This window comes from Pleurodeles waltl, chromosome 3_1, assembly GCF_031143425.1.
Source record: "Pleurodeles waltl isolate 20211129_DDA chromosome 3_1, aPleWal1.hap1.20221129, whole genome shotgun sequence".
In the NCBI taxonomy this organism is placed as follows: domain Eukaryota; kingdom Metazoa; phylum Chordata; class Amphibia; order Caudata; family Salamandridae; genus Pleurodeles; species Pleurodeles waltl.
In genome coordinates this window covers 553,431,136-553,446,700 of record NC_090440.1, presented here as the reverse complement: position 1 = coordinate 553,446,700, position 15,565 = coordinate 553,431,136, and the positions used below count along the sequence as shown (strand labels likewise).

Genomic DNA, 15,565 nt, shown 5'->3' with positions numbered 1-15,565 from the left:
ACGATGCATCGGATTTCACATGGTTGGGCAGATAACAAATAGTAAATCCTGCCCGGCAAGCAGAGCTGTACGCAATAGTTCTGGAAGATGGGCCACTTCTTGAAATGCTGCAAACATGTTTTGGAGGTTATCCAGAAGAGGCCATTGAGAGAAGTTTGTGATGTGGTTGTGCTCCAGTTGATGTGCAAGGATAATAGTAATTCCTCTGATGCTGTTGAGCTAGAAGGAAAGATTGTAAGTATGATGTTGCTCTTGAATTACCATTATCCTAGAAGATACTCCAGGTACTTCAATAGAAAGTCAAGTTGAACAGGATGGACATACAGCCAGGAGTATAGTAGGCAAATCATCAAAATGTAAGGTATTTTCCAGACGTGAGTTGAGAAGCATGGGGAGATCACATTGTGCATGATGCATGTGTCTGTCAAATGGGACTTCATCAGTGGATGGCCACAGCAGAAGAAGCTGGAGACATATTAGGATCCCTATGAAACTCGAAGGAAGGAATGTGTTCACAGGTGTAAGACAATTGCTCTGACTTTGGAAGTTTGATCCCCAGAGAATTTGGTGGAAAATTACATTCACAACATAAAGATGAAGGTAGGCGCCAAGCTGGTGTCTGGCAGGATGAGAAGGTTACTGAAAGGGATTCATGAAGCGGTAAAGAAAGAACTTGGAAGACTGTCTGAGAAAGTGGTCATTGTGCCTGTTGAAGATTCTGAATAATTTGCACTGGTTGTCATTGCCATGAAGGTGTCAAGTGAAATTAGGCTGAGTGTCGACCTGCGTATGCTCAATAAAGGGGGGGGGGCAGAGTTACTGAGTTGTGTCTTTGTTAGCAGGGGGGCAAGTACTTTATGTCTATGGATGTCACCTCTGCATATCATCAGATTAGTCTTTTCGATGCGAGACAGAACTCAACATATTTTACAACACCCTTTGGGGCCTATAAGCTTGCTTGCATGCCCTTTGTACCACTGTTGGCAATATCAGTTTTCAAAAGGGCCATGATCTCATTGTTAGGGGTAAAGTAATCCCAAACTGATGTTTTGATTTTTGGTATTTCGTCTGTAAAGCATACATTTAGCGTTAAGGAGGTACTCAAGTAGTTTGAGGGTCATTGCTTAGCCCTGTAGGCAAATAATGCTTCTTTGCAAAGGAAGAAATTTGCTATTTGGCGCATTGTGAGTATTGTTCTGGTGCAAAATCCAAAACTGAACTGGGAGAAGCAATTACAAAATGGAGACACCAAAGAACAAGAAACATTTGTCTTTCATAGGAATGACTGAGCTCTGCAGTGATTTTATAGTGAGAGAATGTTGAGAGTGACATGGTTCTGAAAACGTTCACACCATCTATGAATTGTAGTAAGGTGTTGTGTATGAGTGTATCATGGAACAACTAATGTGAGAACCACGCATGCCTGAACAACGCGGTTGGAACAATTACCGCATTGTTACCACAAATGTCTTTATCAAGCATACCTTCACAACGATTTTTCATTGTAAAAGCATGCCTAGTAAAGGCATGTGTGGGAATGGTATGCATGGTCCTAACATGTCACCGCCCCCATCTGCCCTAAAAACATAACTACCCCGAGCCCCCCACCTACCCTAAAAACAATCCTACCCTGAAACCCCATCCCCGACCCTAAAAACAAAAGTACCCCAACACCCCCACCCACCCTGAGCCCTAAAACCTTCCCCGACCCCCCACCAACCCTAAAAACAACCACCCCCACCTGCCCTAAAATCAAAACTACCCGACCCCCCTACCTCTGCACTAAAATCAACTACCCTGATACCGCCACCCACACTGAGCCCTAAAACCTTCCCCTACCCCCACTTGCCCTAAAAACAACTGACCCCATCCCCAAAAATAAAACTAGCCAAGCCCGCCACCCTACCCCTAAAAACAAAATTACTCCGACCCCCACCCCTAAAAACCAAACTACCTCGAGCCCCCACCCCACCATAAAAACAAAATTACCCCAATCCTCAACCTCTAAAAGCAAAACTACCCTGACCCCAAACCCTGCCCCTAAAAATAGGACTACAGCCCCCCACCCTGCCCCTAAAAACCAAACTACCCCATCACTAAAAACAAAATTACCCCGACCCCCAACCCCTTAAAGCCAAACCACCCCACCCCACCCTAAAAACAAAATTACCCCACCCCAGCCCCTAAAAAAAACTACCCCACCCCTCACAACCAAACTACCTCACCGCACCCTAAAAACCAAACTACCCCGACCCACCACCCCTAAAAACAAAAACTACCATGAACCCCAACCCTGTCCCTAAAAACCAAACTACCCCAACCCCTGCCCTAAAAAACAAACTACCCCGGCCCCATCCCTAAAAACAAAACTACCCCAACCCCCTTCACCTTTGCCCCTAAAAACAACTACCCCAATACCCCCCACCCACCCTGAGCCCTAAAACCTTCCCCAACCCCACCCCCACAAATAAAACTACCCTGCCCCTCAAAACAAAATTATCCGGACCCCACCCCTAAAAACCAAACTACCCTGCCCTAAAAACAAAACTGCCCCGACCCCCACCCCTGCCGCCCCCCAAAAAATAACCCAACCTCGACCACCCCTAAAAACTATCCCCCAACCCTGCCCCAACCCCACTTACCTGACCACGTCCTCCCCTGATGCACTTTCTTTTTCTCTGCCTTAACCACGCATATCCGTTGTCCAGCACATGTGTGGTTAAGGCAGAGAAAAAGGGAGTCATTGTTCACGGAAGCGTGGTTACTGAGTCGTTGTTCCGGACATTTCCCGTTGTGTATACCATGGGAAGAAGCAGGCTTAAATCTACTGAACTCATTGATTGGAAAGCTTGCCTTCCCCTTTGTCCTGGTACTAGTTGATCTGTTGCTAAGGTGGCCTGAGGGATGTTGGGTGAATGATGTCAGTTCAAGGGTGTGATGAACTATCTAGAGGAGATTATGCAGGGAGAGAGAGGTATCCCAAGAAAATCCTAAAAGGCATTGGGGTACAATTTTGTACTTGTACGACTGAAGATTACTTCAGTGGGTTTTGTTTAGTTCACAATAAGGGGACACTCTATCATCTGAAAACAATGGCATGGTACAGAGAATCAAGGAAGAGATCCAACTGTAAGGTGTGTGGGTTGAACTGGAAGAAAGAAATACTTACAAAAATGATATCTTACAGATTGCCCACCCACCCTCTACAAGCCTACAGGAATACATCCTTTGAACTGCTCCATAAGATATTGACTTCAGGTTGGATGGACTGGAGGGAGGGGTGAATTAGGCTGCTGTTTGAGGATGAGCTCAGGGAGAAAAGTTGGCTTAGCATTGGAAGAAATATGTTTTGATGTGAGAAAAGCCACAAAGGAAGGTCATTTCAAGGAGGGCAATAGGGTGTGCATAAGGATGCCCATGAACAGAGAGAAAGCATTGAAGTTCACCAAACACATGAAGATCACTAACCTGTTCAGGAATGTGGAGCATGAAGACCTCGGATGGAAGGGTATGGAATGTGAACAAAGTGTCTTTGTGTGGGGGTGACGGTGTGGTTATCGGTTGCAGTCAACCTTTACCACATTGTTCTAGCTGTGTGAGAGATAAGGACATTGGTGGCAGAAGAGGGCAATGTGGCATAAGTGTTCAGCAGAGAATGACTTTGAAGAGAAAATCCTACCTAAAAGATTATGGGGGTCATTCTGACCCTGGCGGCCGGTGACCGCCAGGGTCACCGACCACAGGAGCACCGCCGACAGGCTGGCGGTGCTCCCTCGAGCATTCTGACCGCGGCGGTTCAGCCGCGGTCAGAAGCGGAAAGTCGGCGGTCTCCCACCGACTTTCCGCAGCTCGGGGGAATCCTCGCCGCCATGAGGATTCAGACACCCCCTACCGCCATCCTGTTCATGGCGGGAAACCCGCCATGAACAGGATGGCGGTAGGGGGTGCCGCGGGGCCCCTGGGGGCCCCTGCAGTGCCCATGCCAATCGCATGGGCACTGCAGGGGCCCCCGTAAGAGGGCCCCGCAAAGTATTTCAGTGTCTGCTATGCAGACACTGAAATACGCGACGGGTGCCACTGCACCCGTCGCACCTTCCCACTACGCCGGCTCAATTCTGAGCCGGCGTCCTCGTGGGAAGGTTGATTTGCCCTGGGCTGGCGGGCGGCCTTTTGGCGGCCGCCCGCCAGCCCAAGGCAAATCTCAGAATCACCGCAGCGGTCTTTCGACCGCAGTGCGGTGTTCTGACGGGTTTACTTTGGCGGGCGGCTTCCGCCGCCCGCCAAAGTAAGAATGAGCCCCTATGTGACATATTGGTGTTTTCCTTATAGTATATGTATCCTTGCCTTACATTTCCACTGTAATTCTTCGCATTGTCATAAATGCCTTCCCTGTGGGTTAGTTTCCAAATATGGAAGTGTCCAGTTTATTTAATCCACCGATTATTACCGTCACCTCAGCTCACATGTTAAGCTTTCACTATTTGGTTTATTTCTTTCTGTTTTGTTGTTTGTAGAAAAAAGGTGCTTGGTATCCTGCTCCCGCTCCCTCCCTTCACTACATGCCTGTGTTCCACTGTAATCTTCCATCAAGGAACACCTATTATGAACATTCTGGGAGCAGCAGTTGTTGTTAGGCTGCGGCTGGCATGTGTTTGAATAAACATATGATCCTATCTTATATACATTTGGTTTATTTGAGTCACACTTTCACATTTATGTATTTATGTTTTTGTTCTTTCACGAGGGCCTGGAAGCTGTAAATTAATGCTGAGTTGCTTGTATCCATTTTTGCACTTTGCAAACACTCTCTACTATTCTATTGCACATTTTAGTATAGTGTATTAAACATTGCTGCCCAGCACGATGCGGCATGCTCAAGATTGCATCACAACACGTGCATGCATACATCACAACACTCGCATGCGAATCAGTAGCCATCTTAGTGTGGGTTTTCTTTTGATAGAAAACCCAGGGTAAGATTTCAAGCAATGTTTGTATGGCAAAAAACTTGGCAAAGTAAACAGTTCAGTCTTTTAGAGCCGAGACCTGGCTTTGCCATTGCTAGTTTATAGCCCCATTCCTACACTGGTGTTTAACTTCACCAGCTCGACAAATGTGACAAGAGCAACAAAAGGGCAATAATGGTGAGAATGGTGAAGAGATATACAACAGCACCAAGGGAGATAGTGTAGAACTGAGACAAAAGCAGGTGGTGAGAGAGAGAGTCAAGACCTATCAAACAAGCCTGCTGGTACACACCTAAACTCAGAACAATGAAACACAGCTGCAAACAACTGGAGAGAAGATGACGCACCAGCAGAGACACCACAGACCAAACCAATTTCAAGTCAGCCCTCAACAAATACAACCAACGAATCAAAGACATGAAAAAAGAGGACCTTGCAGACCGCATTGAAGCAAGCACCAACCACAAGAAGGAACTCTTCAGCATTGTCAGAGTTCTCCTGCCCAACAGCCACCGAGAACACGATCCCCCTTCACAGGAACTCTGTAACGCTCTAGCTAACCATTTCCACAACAAAATACCCACCATCTACGGGAAATTTGATCCTCAACCCACTGACATCCTCAGCCTCCTCATCCCAACGGATGTCTCCCACGACCAACCACTCACTGCATGGGAACAGATGACCACACAGAACACCACAGCCATCATGAACTCTATCCACGTAGGAACACCTATGGTTCCCTGCCCCATTTCCTTCCTCAACCTAGAAGCACGGATTTCTGTTGTTAACTCACCATCATCCTCAACACATTCATCACCACAACCACCCTTCCGGATGCATGGAGACACGCAGAAGTCAGACCTCTCCTCAAGAAACCCTCTGTCGACCTGTGCGAACTCCAGAACTACTATCCCATCTCGTTACTCCCTTTCCCCACCAGAGTTCTTGAGAAAGCCATCAACCAGAAGCTAACAAAAAACCTAGGAGAGAAAAAACCAGCTCAATTCCTCCCAGTCCGTTTCTGTGCCAACCACAGCACCAAAACTGCCCTGATCAACGCCAGTGACATCTGTACCCTACTGGAAAGAGGAGAATCTGGACCCAGATCTTCTTCGATCTCTCAGCAGCATTCAACACTGTATTCCACCACACACTCATCAAGAGACTGGACCACATCAGGATCCAGGGAGAAGCACTCAAATGGATTGCTTTGTTCCTCATTGAACAAACTCAAAGAATCTGCCTACCTCCCTTCTCCTCAGAACCCAAGAGTTCATCCCTTCCCCACATCCTCTTCAACGTCTACATGACACCTCTAGTCGACATCTTCAGTATCCACGATCTCAACATTATATCTTACACAGATGATACCCAGCCCATCCTCTCGCTCTCAGCACACCCCACCACCACCAAGAACAACTTACACAACTGCATGAAGAATGTCACCAACTGGAAGAAGGCAAATTGTTTAAAGCTCTACACTGACAAGACCGAAGTGCTGATCTTTGGCAACAATGTCTCCCCTTGGAACGAAACCTGGTGGCCTGTTGAACTCTGACCTACCTCCACACCAACAGACCATGCTCACAATCTCAGCATCATCGTGAACAGCAAACTCACCATGAAAGAACAGATCAACACAGTCTCCTTCACCTGCTTCCACACACTCCGCAAGCTCTGAAGAATCATCAAATGGCTCCTCCTTGAAGCAAGAAAAACCATCTTTCAAGCCCTAAGTACCAGTTGGCTGGATTACAGCAACACTTTGTACGCAGGAACCACCACCGAACTCATGAGAAGACTCCAGATGATACAGATCCCTGCGGCCAGACTCATTCTCAACCTGCCTAAACAGTCCAACATCACCCCACACCTTAGGAACTTCCACTGGCTCCCCATCCAGAAAAAATGCCAATTCAAGATGGTGAAGCACGACGCCATCAAAGCCATCCATGAGAAAGGACCAGCACACATGAACCACAGCCTGAATTTTCACCAACCATCAAGAGACTTGCACTCCGCCTTCCTGAAGCCACAGTGGAGGCCATTTGTTCTCCTACCTCGCCACCACGTCCTGGAACAGCCTCATCCTCCACCCCGAACATCACCCTCGCTGGTGGACTTCAGGAAGAGACTTGTGAAAGAGACTTGTGAAAAGAGGAGATGGCAGTCTGGAGCAATAGACAGGAGACCAATTAAAGTGGCGAGATAGAAGATACACGTGATAGAACAACACTATACCATGTAGAACTGATGAATGGGAGACAGGTGAAAAGGGGGACTGAAAAGGGCAGTGTTAGGGGAGGTGGCACCATAAAAGCTGGCAGAAACTGGGAAACAAAGCAACAGGAAGACAGAGCTGCCACAGAGGTGTGGCAAGAAAAGCAGGGATACAAGAGCAGGGAGACAAGACAAGAGGCACCAGTGACAACAGGACAAAGTAAATGATCCCTTAGCAGTAACTGTTTTGCTCCACTGTTTTTTACACTATTTAATCTGCTCCTGGTACGTTTGGTGTGGATTCCACATCTTTGTTTAGTGCCTAATTTTTGTGTACATTAACAAGGGTTGGTAAGATCTCTTCATGTGAGCACTGGAGTCTTAACTCGGCTATACACAGATAACCCTCAACCTCTCCCAAAAATTCATTTTCTGAAAGTGTGTGTTTTCTCTTGCGGACAGCCAATCAGAGCCATCATGTCCTTGGCTTCTATTTTTGGTTCGCAGACTAGAAGTGCACTACAGGTGCAAAAACCTCACTCATCTAAAGGAATGCCTTTTTTGTTTGAAATTTAGACTGTCTTGGAGACCATCCCTGGACTAAAAAAAGCAAAGATTTACAAAAGTGTTAACCTTTTCAAGCCTACACAGTACCCTATTTAAATTTTGTTTTCCAAAAACAACTGAACGGATGTACAAGAAACCAACAAATCAAGCTTTTTGAGTAAAGTTCTACTGTCATTCCAAGTTTGGTGTTAATCCTTTTGGTGGTTTTAACGGTAGGAGTGAGCAAAGTCATATTTCTATCTACATATATATATTTATAGATATTTCCTTCCCGGAAAGCTTTGAGGGGGGGTATTTGTCAAGCAGGGGCCTGAGAAAAATTGTAGAGTGAGGGTCCCAAAACACGTTTTCCCCATTCATTTTTCTATAGGAACTTTAAACACAGCAGTCGTCCAAACTGCTGAACAGATTTACATCTAATTTGGTAGAAGACCTGGGGCCAGATGTAGCAACGTAAAAATTTGCGAGGTGCAAAGTGCGAGTCCATGCGACTCGCAATTTGCACCTCGCAAATTGGTATGCAGTACGGTGTCTCAGACACCGACTGCAACTCGCTATGGGGTCGCAATGACCCACCTCATGAATATTCATGAGGTGGGTCGCAAATTGCTGCCTTAAAGGAAAACGAGCTGCACTTAAAAAAAAAACGAAACCTTTAGTTTCGGTATTTTTTCAGGGCAGGGAGTGGTCCCTTGGACCACTCCCTGCCCTGAAAAAATATTTTTGGGTCCATTCACAAAGTGGAAGGGGTCCCATGGGGACCCCTTCCAATTTGCGAGTGGGTTACCATCCACTTCAAGTGGATGGTAACTGCGACTCCATTTGCGACCGCGTACCAGGTCGCAAATGGAATTGCATCCCACTGCGAGTCGCAAATAGGAAGGGAACACCCCTTCCTATATGCGAGTCGGAAATGCATTTTGCGAGTCGGTCCCGACTCGCAAAATGCATTTCTGCATAGGAAACTCACATTTGCGACTCGCAAACGGCAATTTTTGCCGTTTGCGAGTCGCAAATCATTTCCTACATCTGGCCCCAGATCTTGGTCCAGAAAGGGTGCTTTTTGTGATTTGTTGTAAATCCGTCTAGTAATTTTTATGCAATTAATGCTAAAAAACTGTGCATTTCACTCCGCGGAGGCTCAGTGGACCCAAGAAATTTGATTGGCTGCCATTTTAGGACTCAGAACTCAGTATTAGAGAGCAAAGTTTCCTTTGGAATTAACATGGGAATTCAGCATTTTGGGCTCCCCCCCTTTTTTTATCCCCACTTGTCAGATCAGCATGAAACTTTCCATACATGAACCAAGGTAGATGGACTTTTTTTAGAACGTTTTATGCAGATTCGTCAAACATAGCCTAAGTTATTAGCATTACAAAAAATGCTCTTTTTGTGGAAACTCTGACCGAACTTTAACAACACGGTGGAGGCTGCAACTGTGTAATGTATATGTAATTTAAAACTGAACATGAAGGGTGTGATATTTTATTAGGATTGGCATGTAACATGCCATTTGAAAAATTATAGTAGCACTGAGTTATATTCATTTGCATCTTGCACCTGGAGAGAATAGTAACTGGATTAGTTTGTAGGATTCTTGGCGATTCCTGGCTTCCTCATGGTGGAAAGAAGTGTAAGTCTGTATTGCATAAATTGCAAGAAGTATGTAAAGGTGGTTAATCCGATGCCATCATTGTACATGATCGTGGAAATTATCTTGGATATTCTTCAAGCTATCACTTATATTTCCAAATGAAGTGAGACCTTGCCATTGTATGCCAGTTGTTTTCAAATACAATGTATTTTTTGCTTATTTCTCATCAGCCAGGTTGTATCTTTACCACAATGAACAGTCACAAGAAGAATCGGTCAAAGTTCACAAAAGATAGTCAGAATATTGGAGTCATTTGGGTCTAAGACCCTGTATGGGTGCAAATTTACAACATTTTGCAATACATAAACTTTTCCAACTCCGCACTTAACCAACTAATTCACCTCTTAGAGATATCTTGCAGTACCATGACACCATTCGTATGGAAATGTTCCATCAAATTAGCTAAAACCAAGATGCTTACTGGAAAGGTAATACTTGACACTTGGCTACTGCAAAACCCCCGTCCTGTACTCACCACAATGAACGTGCAGTTGAAGTTGAGACATTGCCCACACCCTTTGGCCACCATAATCCAGTGTCCGAAGCTGGTGTGTTTAAGGGCATGTAGCGTGAAGAGAAGGATATTCACACAGGTGTAACAGCACATGAATAGGAGCTTGCTGCGATTATTATGCCAATAGGCTGGTGTGAGATAGCGGGGTGTGTGCCTCTTCTTCTCATTGCTGGGTGGTTTCAGCCAGTTTGCGGCACTAAGGAAAATAAACAGTTGAGAAGAATTAGAACAGGAAAGGATGGGATGTTATAATGGAGCCTTCAGCCTAGGAAGAATGCACAGTCATAGTACGCTGTCACTGTGGCTCCCAATATTACCTAATGTAGGATCTAAGCATTCTTAATGTTCAGCAGCATAAGTAAGCTGTACTGTGGGCTGCCTTTCATCACATTTAGGGATGGGATCAAGGCTTCTGTGGCCCAAGGAATAAGTTACACCGCTACTAATGCTCAAACATAACAGTTCATACTGGAAGAGGCTATCGTGGAAGCAACTGTCAGGAAGCAACTTCAACCTCTTGTATCCAGCAGAGAAGTTGTGTGCAGATGAAAGGATCCCAAAAGGCATTGGAGGTAATAACGTTGAAGCCTGCCAGATAGAATAGCTGTCTGATTGCGAAGGATTTATTGAAGGCATGTCGATAGGACACCTGGAATGCAACTTTGCCCCTTTCCCTGCATTTGCATTTTTGCTTTGTCGCTGTTATTTTCTCGCATTCTACTTGATGATTTTGTTTTAGCCCGTCCATATAGCCTTTATCCTTCCAGCAGAGCATGATCTACTTGCCATCTCTCTGTTTGGGTCCTTTAAACTCTCCACAAGTGTTTTCTTTTCAGCGACTTTTTTATCTTTTTTTAAAAGAACTCCATGAGAATTCATGCATTTTCCCCATACTCTCTGTTTTATCACTTCTCCAGCCACTTTCATAAGCATTCCATGAGAATGCATGTGTTTTTATCATTCACTATGTTGACTGTTTCTCTCAGCACATTTGTTTCATAACATTATAAAAATTAGTTTTCCAAAACTTTGTCCTTTGAGCTGCTTTTAAATAAGCTTTCGTTTCGTACAGCTTCGCCCATCGAGCCACTCTCCCATGAGCTTTATCCCCACTTTGCACTCCCCTTTATTCGGTTGCTTCCACTGCCAATCAAGTTGAAATGCCTCTTTTTGCTTCCTTCCACGCATCCTCCATGTTGCTTCCCTATGTACCCATGTTACTTACAACCTCTGTGATTTAGCTCTATGTTGCTTTCCACGCTGCTTCCTACTCGTGCCCTAAAGTAACTCACTCATGACATGTTCAATGACTGCATTGATAACATCCATAATGACATCTGAAAATATATAATTGATAACAACATTGTGCATGGTGGTTGCGTGAGCTATAGTTACTTTAGGGCACAAATTTATTGATACTTGAGATAACGATAATGTGATTTTGTTACTTTAAAACAGTATGTTTTAACTGACATTTTCACCTAACTATAACATCCATTAAACCTTCGTTTTTTAAGATATATATATATATATATATATATATATATATATATATTTTTTTTTTTTTTAATGTAATATTTAAAAAATTCTGTCGTGAGGGGAACCCTCCCAACACCCTCTTTTTTTAATTTACTGTTATCCTTTACCACTACCCACCCCTAAATCCGAAAATTACCCAAATAGATAGATAGATAGAGGAGGTCACCACTGTGTAAAGTTAGGACCTAATAAGGAAAATGGCTTTTTGGTTTGCTAATAACGTTTGTGTTGTTTAACAAAAATTGACAAACATTTCCTAAAAAAAAGTTCATCCATCCCAGCTACTTTCTTGCAAGATTCCGGGTGATCCACCAGGCACCGATAAAAAGGGGGGGTCCCAAAATGCAATTTACCCTGAAATTTCCAGTGGGATTTTTTGAATGGAGCAAGCCCAAATAGCTGAACAGAATTACAACAAAATTGGCAGAAAACTAGATCTTTACCCAAAAAGCATTCATGGTGTAAATCCATTCCATGTTTTGAGAAATTAAGGTCCATGGACGGATGGGTTCGCTGGACTCTCTCAGCACTCTTGCGAGTACGCAAAGTTCTACGAGCATGCAAGTTTAAATAACATAGCAATCTCATTGGGCGAGAGAGTGTGTGCTCTGATTGGCTGGCTGCAACATGAGGACAAATGTTGCAGCCATCATTTCAGGACACATGTATTCGGAACCCGTGTCCTGGAAATTAAAAAACAAAAGAAAGTACAAAAGGCAGGGTAGGGGTACCCTGACCACTTGGACCTTGTGGGAAGTCCTAAATGTTCAATGTTAAAAAAAAAAAAGGAGTGCAAGGACCATGTCGGCTCTTCCATTAGTGTCCTGCAGGATTCGAAAACCTTTTAAAAAAGGGGTCTGTGGTGGGTTGGCTACGCACTCCCCACACTGTGCAAGTCCTTCAGTGGATTGGCATAGCTATGTACCGTAATTAAATATTACTTTAATCTTTAAAAAAACTAGAAATTCACTGAAAAAAATAAAGGTTTACATGACGTTATAGTTAGGTATTACTATATTACTTCAGAAATTCACTGAAAAAAACAAAGTGACATTAGAGTTAGGTGAATATGTCAGTTTGAATGTAACATTTTAAACTAAACAAAAAGTAAAATTCACCAGCTATGGTAACTTCAATTCGCATTGCTTTTGACCTCACATATTGCATCACCCATGACATGTCCATTGACATAATTGATAACATCACGGATGACATCTGAAATTAAATCATTGATGACAACACAGTGCATGGTGAGGTGCGAGTTATAGTTTAAAATGTTACATTTAGGGTGCAGTCTATTTTTTCTTTTTTTGTGGCATATTTACAAAAAAAATGCAAATATAAATTGACCATTGCATCAGCACGTCAAGGCCCTGTCTATTGGTTTTGCCAATGCTTGCTTTCTAATGCAGTGAGGTTGGGAGACAATAATTGCTGAAATCATGTACCTAGGAAGCAAACCATGGAAAAGGCATTAGAAAAAGTAGAAAAAATCATGGTAAGTTCATTAACTTTAGAAAACGATAGACATACGGCTAGGTTGAAATCTTTTTTTTTTTTTAACCAGACAGTTTTTTACACGGATGCAAACGAATGTGCATGCATTCTTTTGATTTTTGTTACAAGCAAGATGCAGAGGCATTCTTAGGCAAAATGCATGCAGTATTTTAACTGAGGCAGTTTTTGGTCAGCGGGGTAACAAAAAATAATGGGGCTCACAATGCAGAATGTGAAGAGGGGCCTCTGAGTCTCCCATTTCTCCCAGCTATTCATGTGTGTGGCCTGAAATGGGGTCCCTGTGAAGGGTCGCCCCATCTCTGCAGAAGGGGCTTGCGTTCTGACCCTTTTTTTGGTATGTAAATTCTAGGCGATTGTCACTATTCCTCAAAACTGAGAATTTGCCTCAGAATATCTCTGTAAATCGATTACAATAAACCTTTTTCCAGTGGCACAGGAGTGGGTAGTGAAGAATGAATTTCCTTATTAGAAATGTCCTCGATGTTGTATGTTTATACTCGCCACATATGCCCCATATTTCTTATGGCCACAAATTTACTGCAATTATCCTCACAGAATTTTTCACAATTGTGCTTAAGAATAGTTTCCACAATACTGAACAAAATGGATTTCCTTTTATAATTCTTCTAGCAACGTCTTTACCACATTTCAGCTCACAACGAATTGCCCACAACACGCATCTCCACCATTTCAGCCTTCGTTGAATATCCCACAATCATGGATCATCAAAGTTTCACAGTTCTGCTCATCATGCGCTGCCAACCATTCTTTTCAAAGCAAACCTCTCCCAATTCTGTTCATCACAATTTTCATGAAATCTGGTCACCATAAATGCACTTTTACGATGTACTTGATTTTATCAGGCTATTTCATGTATTCTAATTATTATCTTGTTAGGGTATTTCATATATTGAAATTATTTTATTAAGCTCTTTCAAACATACAAATTGACAACAAATTACCCAAAGTGCCCTATCAATACATTAATTGCAAAGTACCTTATTCCTCACATATTTCCCCAAACAAACGACAATGCACCATCGGTAGGTTGGTATCTAAACATCCCAGCTTCTCTGGCAGTCCTGGGCTTTTGAGGTGACTAAAATGCCACAGCCTCTCAACAATCCCAACAGAGGCGTACAGTTTTTATGAGTAAGATATTTTGACTTGTTTAGGCTTGTTTGGATGCTGGCCAAGCATTTGGAGCCATGTCCGGCAAATCACATTTCTCCTACTTGGGATATAATTGGGCATATTGTGCAGAAGATGGTAGTCAGCAAAATGCTCAAACATTCAACCAATTGCCTTTGTAAAGGGATGACGTGGCTGGTTATTTTGCTCTTGGGTTCTTGTTCTAACCAAGTATAATAGGTAAATTTTTACCAGGAATGTAAATAATTTGGCCATTATTGGGCAGACACCTCACAACCGGACAATCCATACCACCCTAAATCATACATACCCAGATCTCTCCTCCAGATATAAATGCCATCTGATAAATGAAAGATCAACTATTTTATGTAGTCCAAACATTTAATAGGACCTTCACATGTTAGTATATATAGCTAGATGCTACAGCCAAAGCACTGCCCCATGTTTAAGCTGTGATGTATAAATGCCGATGTGGATGCTTCACTAGGCACTGGAGCGCTTCCTGATGCCCATTACACACTGGGTATTTCATGAAAACACAACATAGGTTTACGACTAATCTTGCAGACTGGAATGCGGGGAGTCTGAGGCATAGAGCAGGTAATAGGAAATGGGAGACAGGATAACTGTAATGAAGGGGTGAAGAGAAATGGAGAAAGAACATGAGAGGGAATGAGGAGACTAAAACACAGTAGAGTGGACTAGGGGCCAGGCGAGAAGCGGGAGTAGGAGGGAAAGCACATTAGTGGGGAGTGAGCAGAGAAAGAGGGATACAGAAGGGGTTTCCCGTGTAAAGGAGTCTTGTGCTGCCTCCTTTGCACACATGGAAGGATAAAGGGATGTGGTTGAGACAAGTAGAATGGGAATATAACCTGATCCAAGATGCATGAGTCAGTTTCCTTCCTCTTCACCCCAGACCTCCGTTTTTAAATCCTTAGGAGCAGAGGGGCAGGTTCCAACCAGAGACAACCTTTTCATGCTTTATTGAAAAACAAACCTCAATCCATTAACTCTGTGCATTTACAGGCTCCTGGACGAGTCCCTCACGTGGTAAATATAAAGGTGATTCTCAACTATAGAACCACGTAACTCTTTAGTATATTTCTGACCACAATCTGGGTTCTCTCCCTGTCATTGTAAGATATTTTTGACAGCTGATTAAGGAGAGTGAATAAGAGGCATGCAGCCACTAGGAGGCCTCTCAGTGGCCTTGGACATGCGGGACAATATGCTGCTGGTCCACCATCTCAAAGAGATTGCAGTTGTATCAGTATTAACACTGAATTGGTTTAATACAGTACTGTAAGCAAAAAATAAATTAGATGGATTGGATTTTATATCGCCTCTCCCATACCTTTGATGGGTAGTGTTCCATTTGGGCATAGCCTATGCTGCCCATCTACTGCATGTATCGTACATGACATTATCACA

General features: G+C 43.6%; 1 protein-coding gene across 1 annotated transcript in view; it reads right to left on the bottom strand.

The window, feature by feature from the left end:
* The window catches only part of NOX5 (NADPH oxidase 5), a 246,625-nt gene that overhangs the window by 155,879 nt on the left and 75,181 nt on the right, over positions 1–15,565 (bottom strand). Inside the window, exon 4 of the mRNA XM_069221267.1 lies at positions 9,887–10,121. Within this exon, the coding sequence (XP_069077368.1) occupies positions 9,887–10,121 (235 nt within the window). The remainder of the gene's footprint in view (positions 1–9,886; positions 10,122–15,565) is intronic.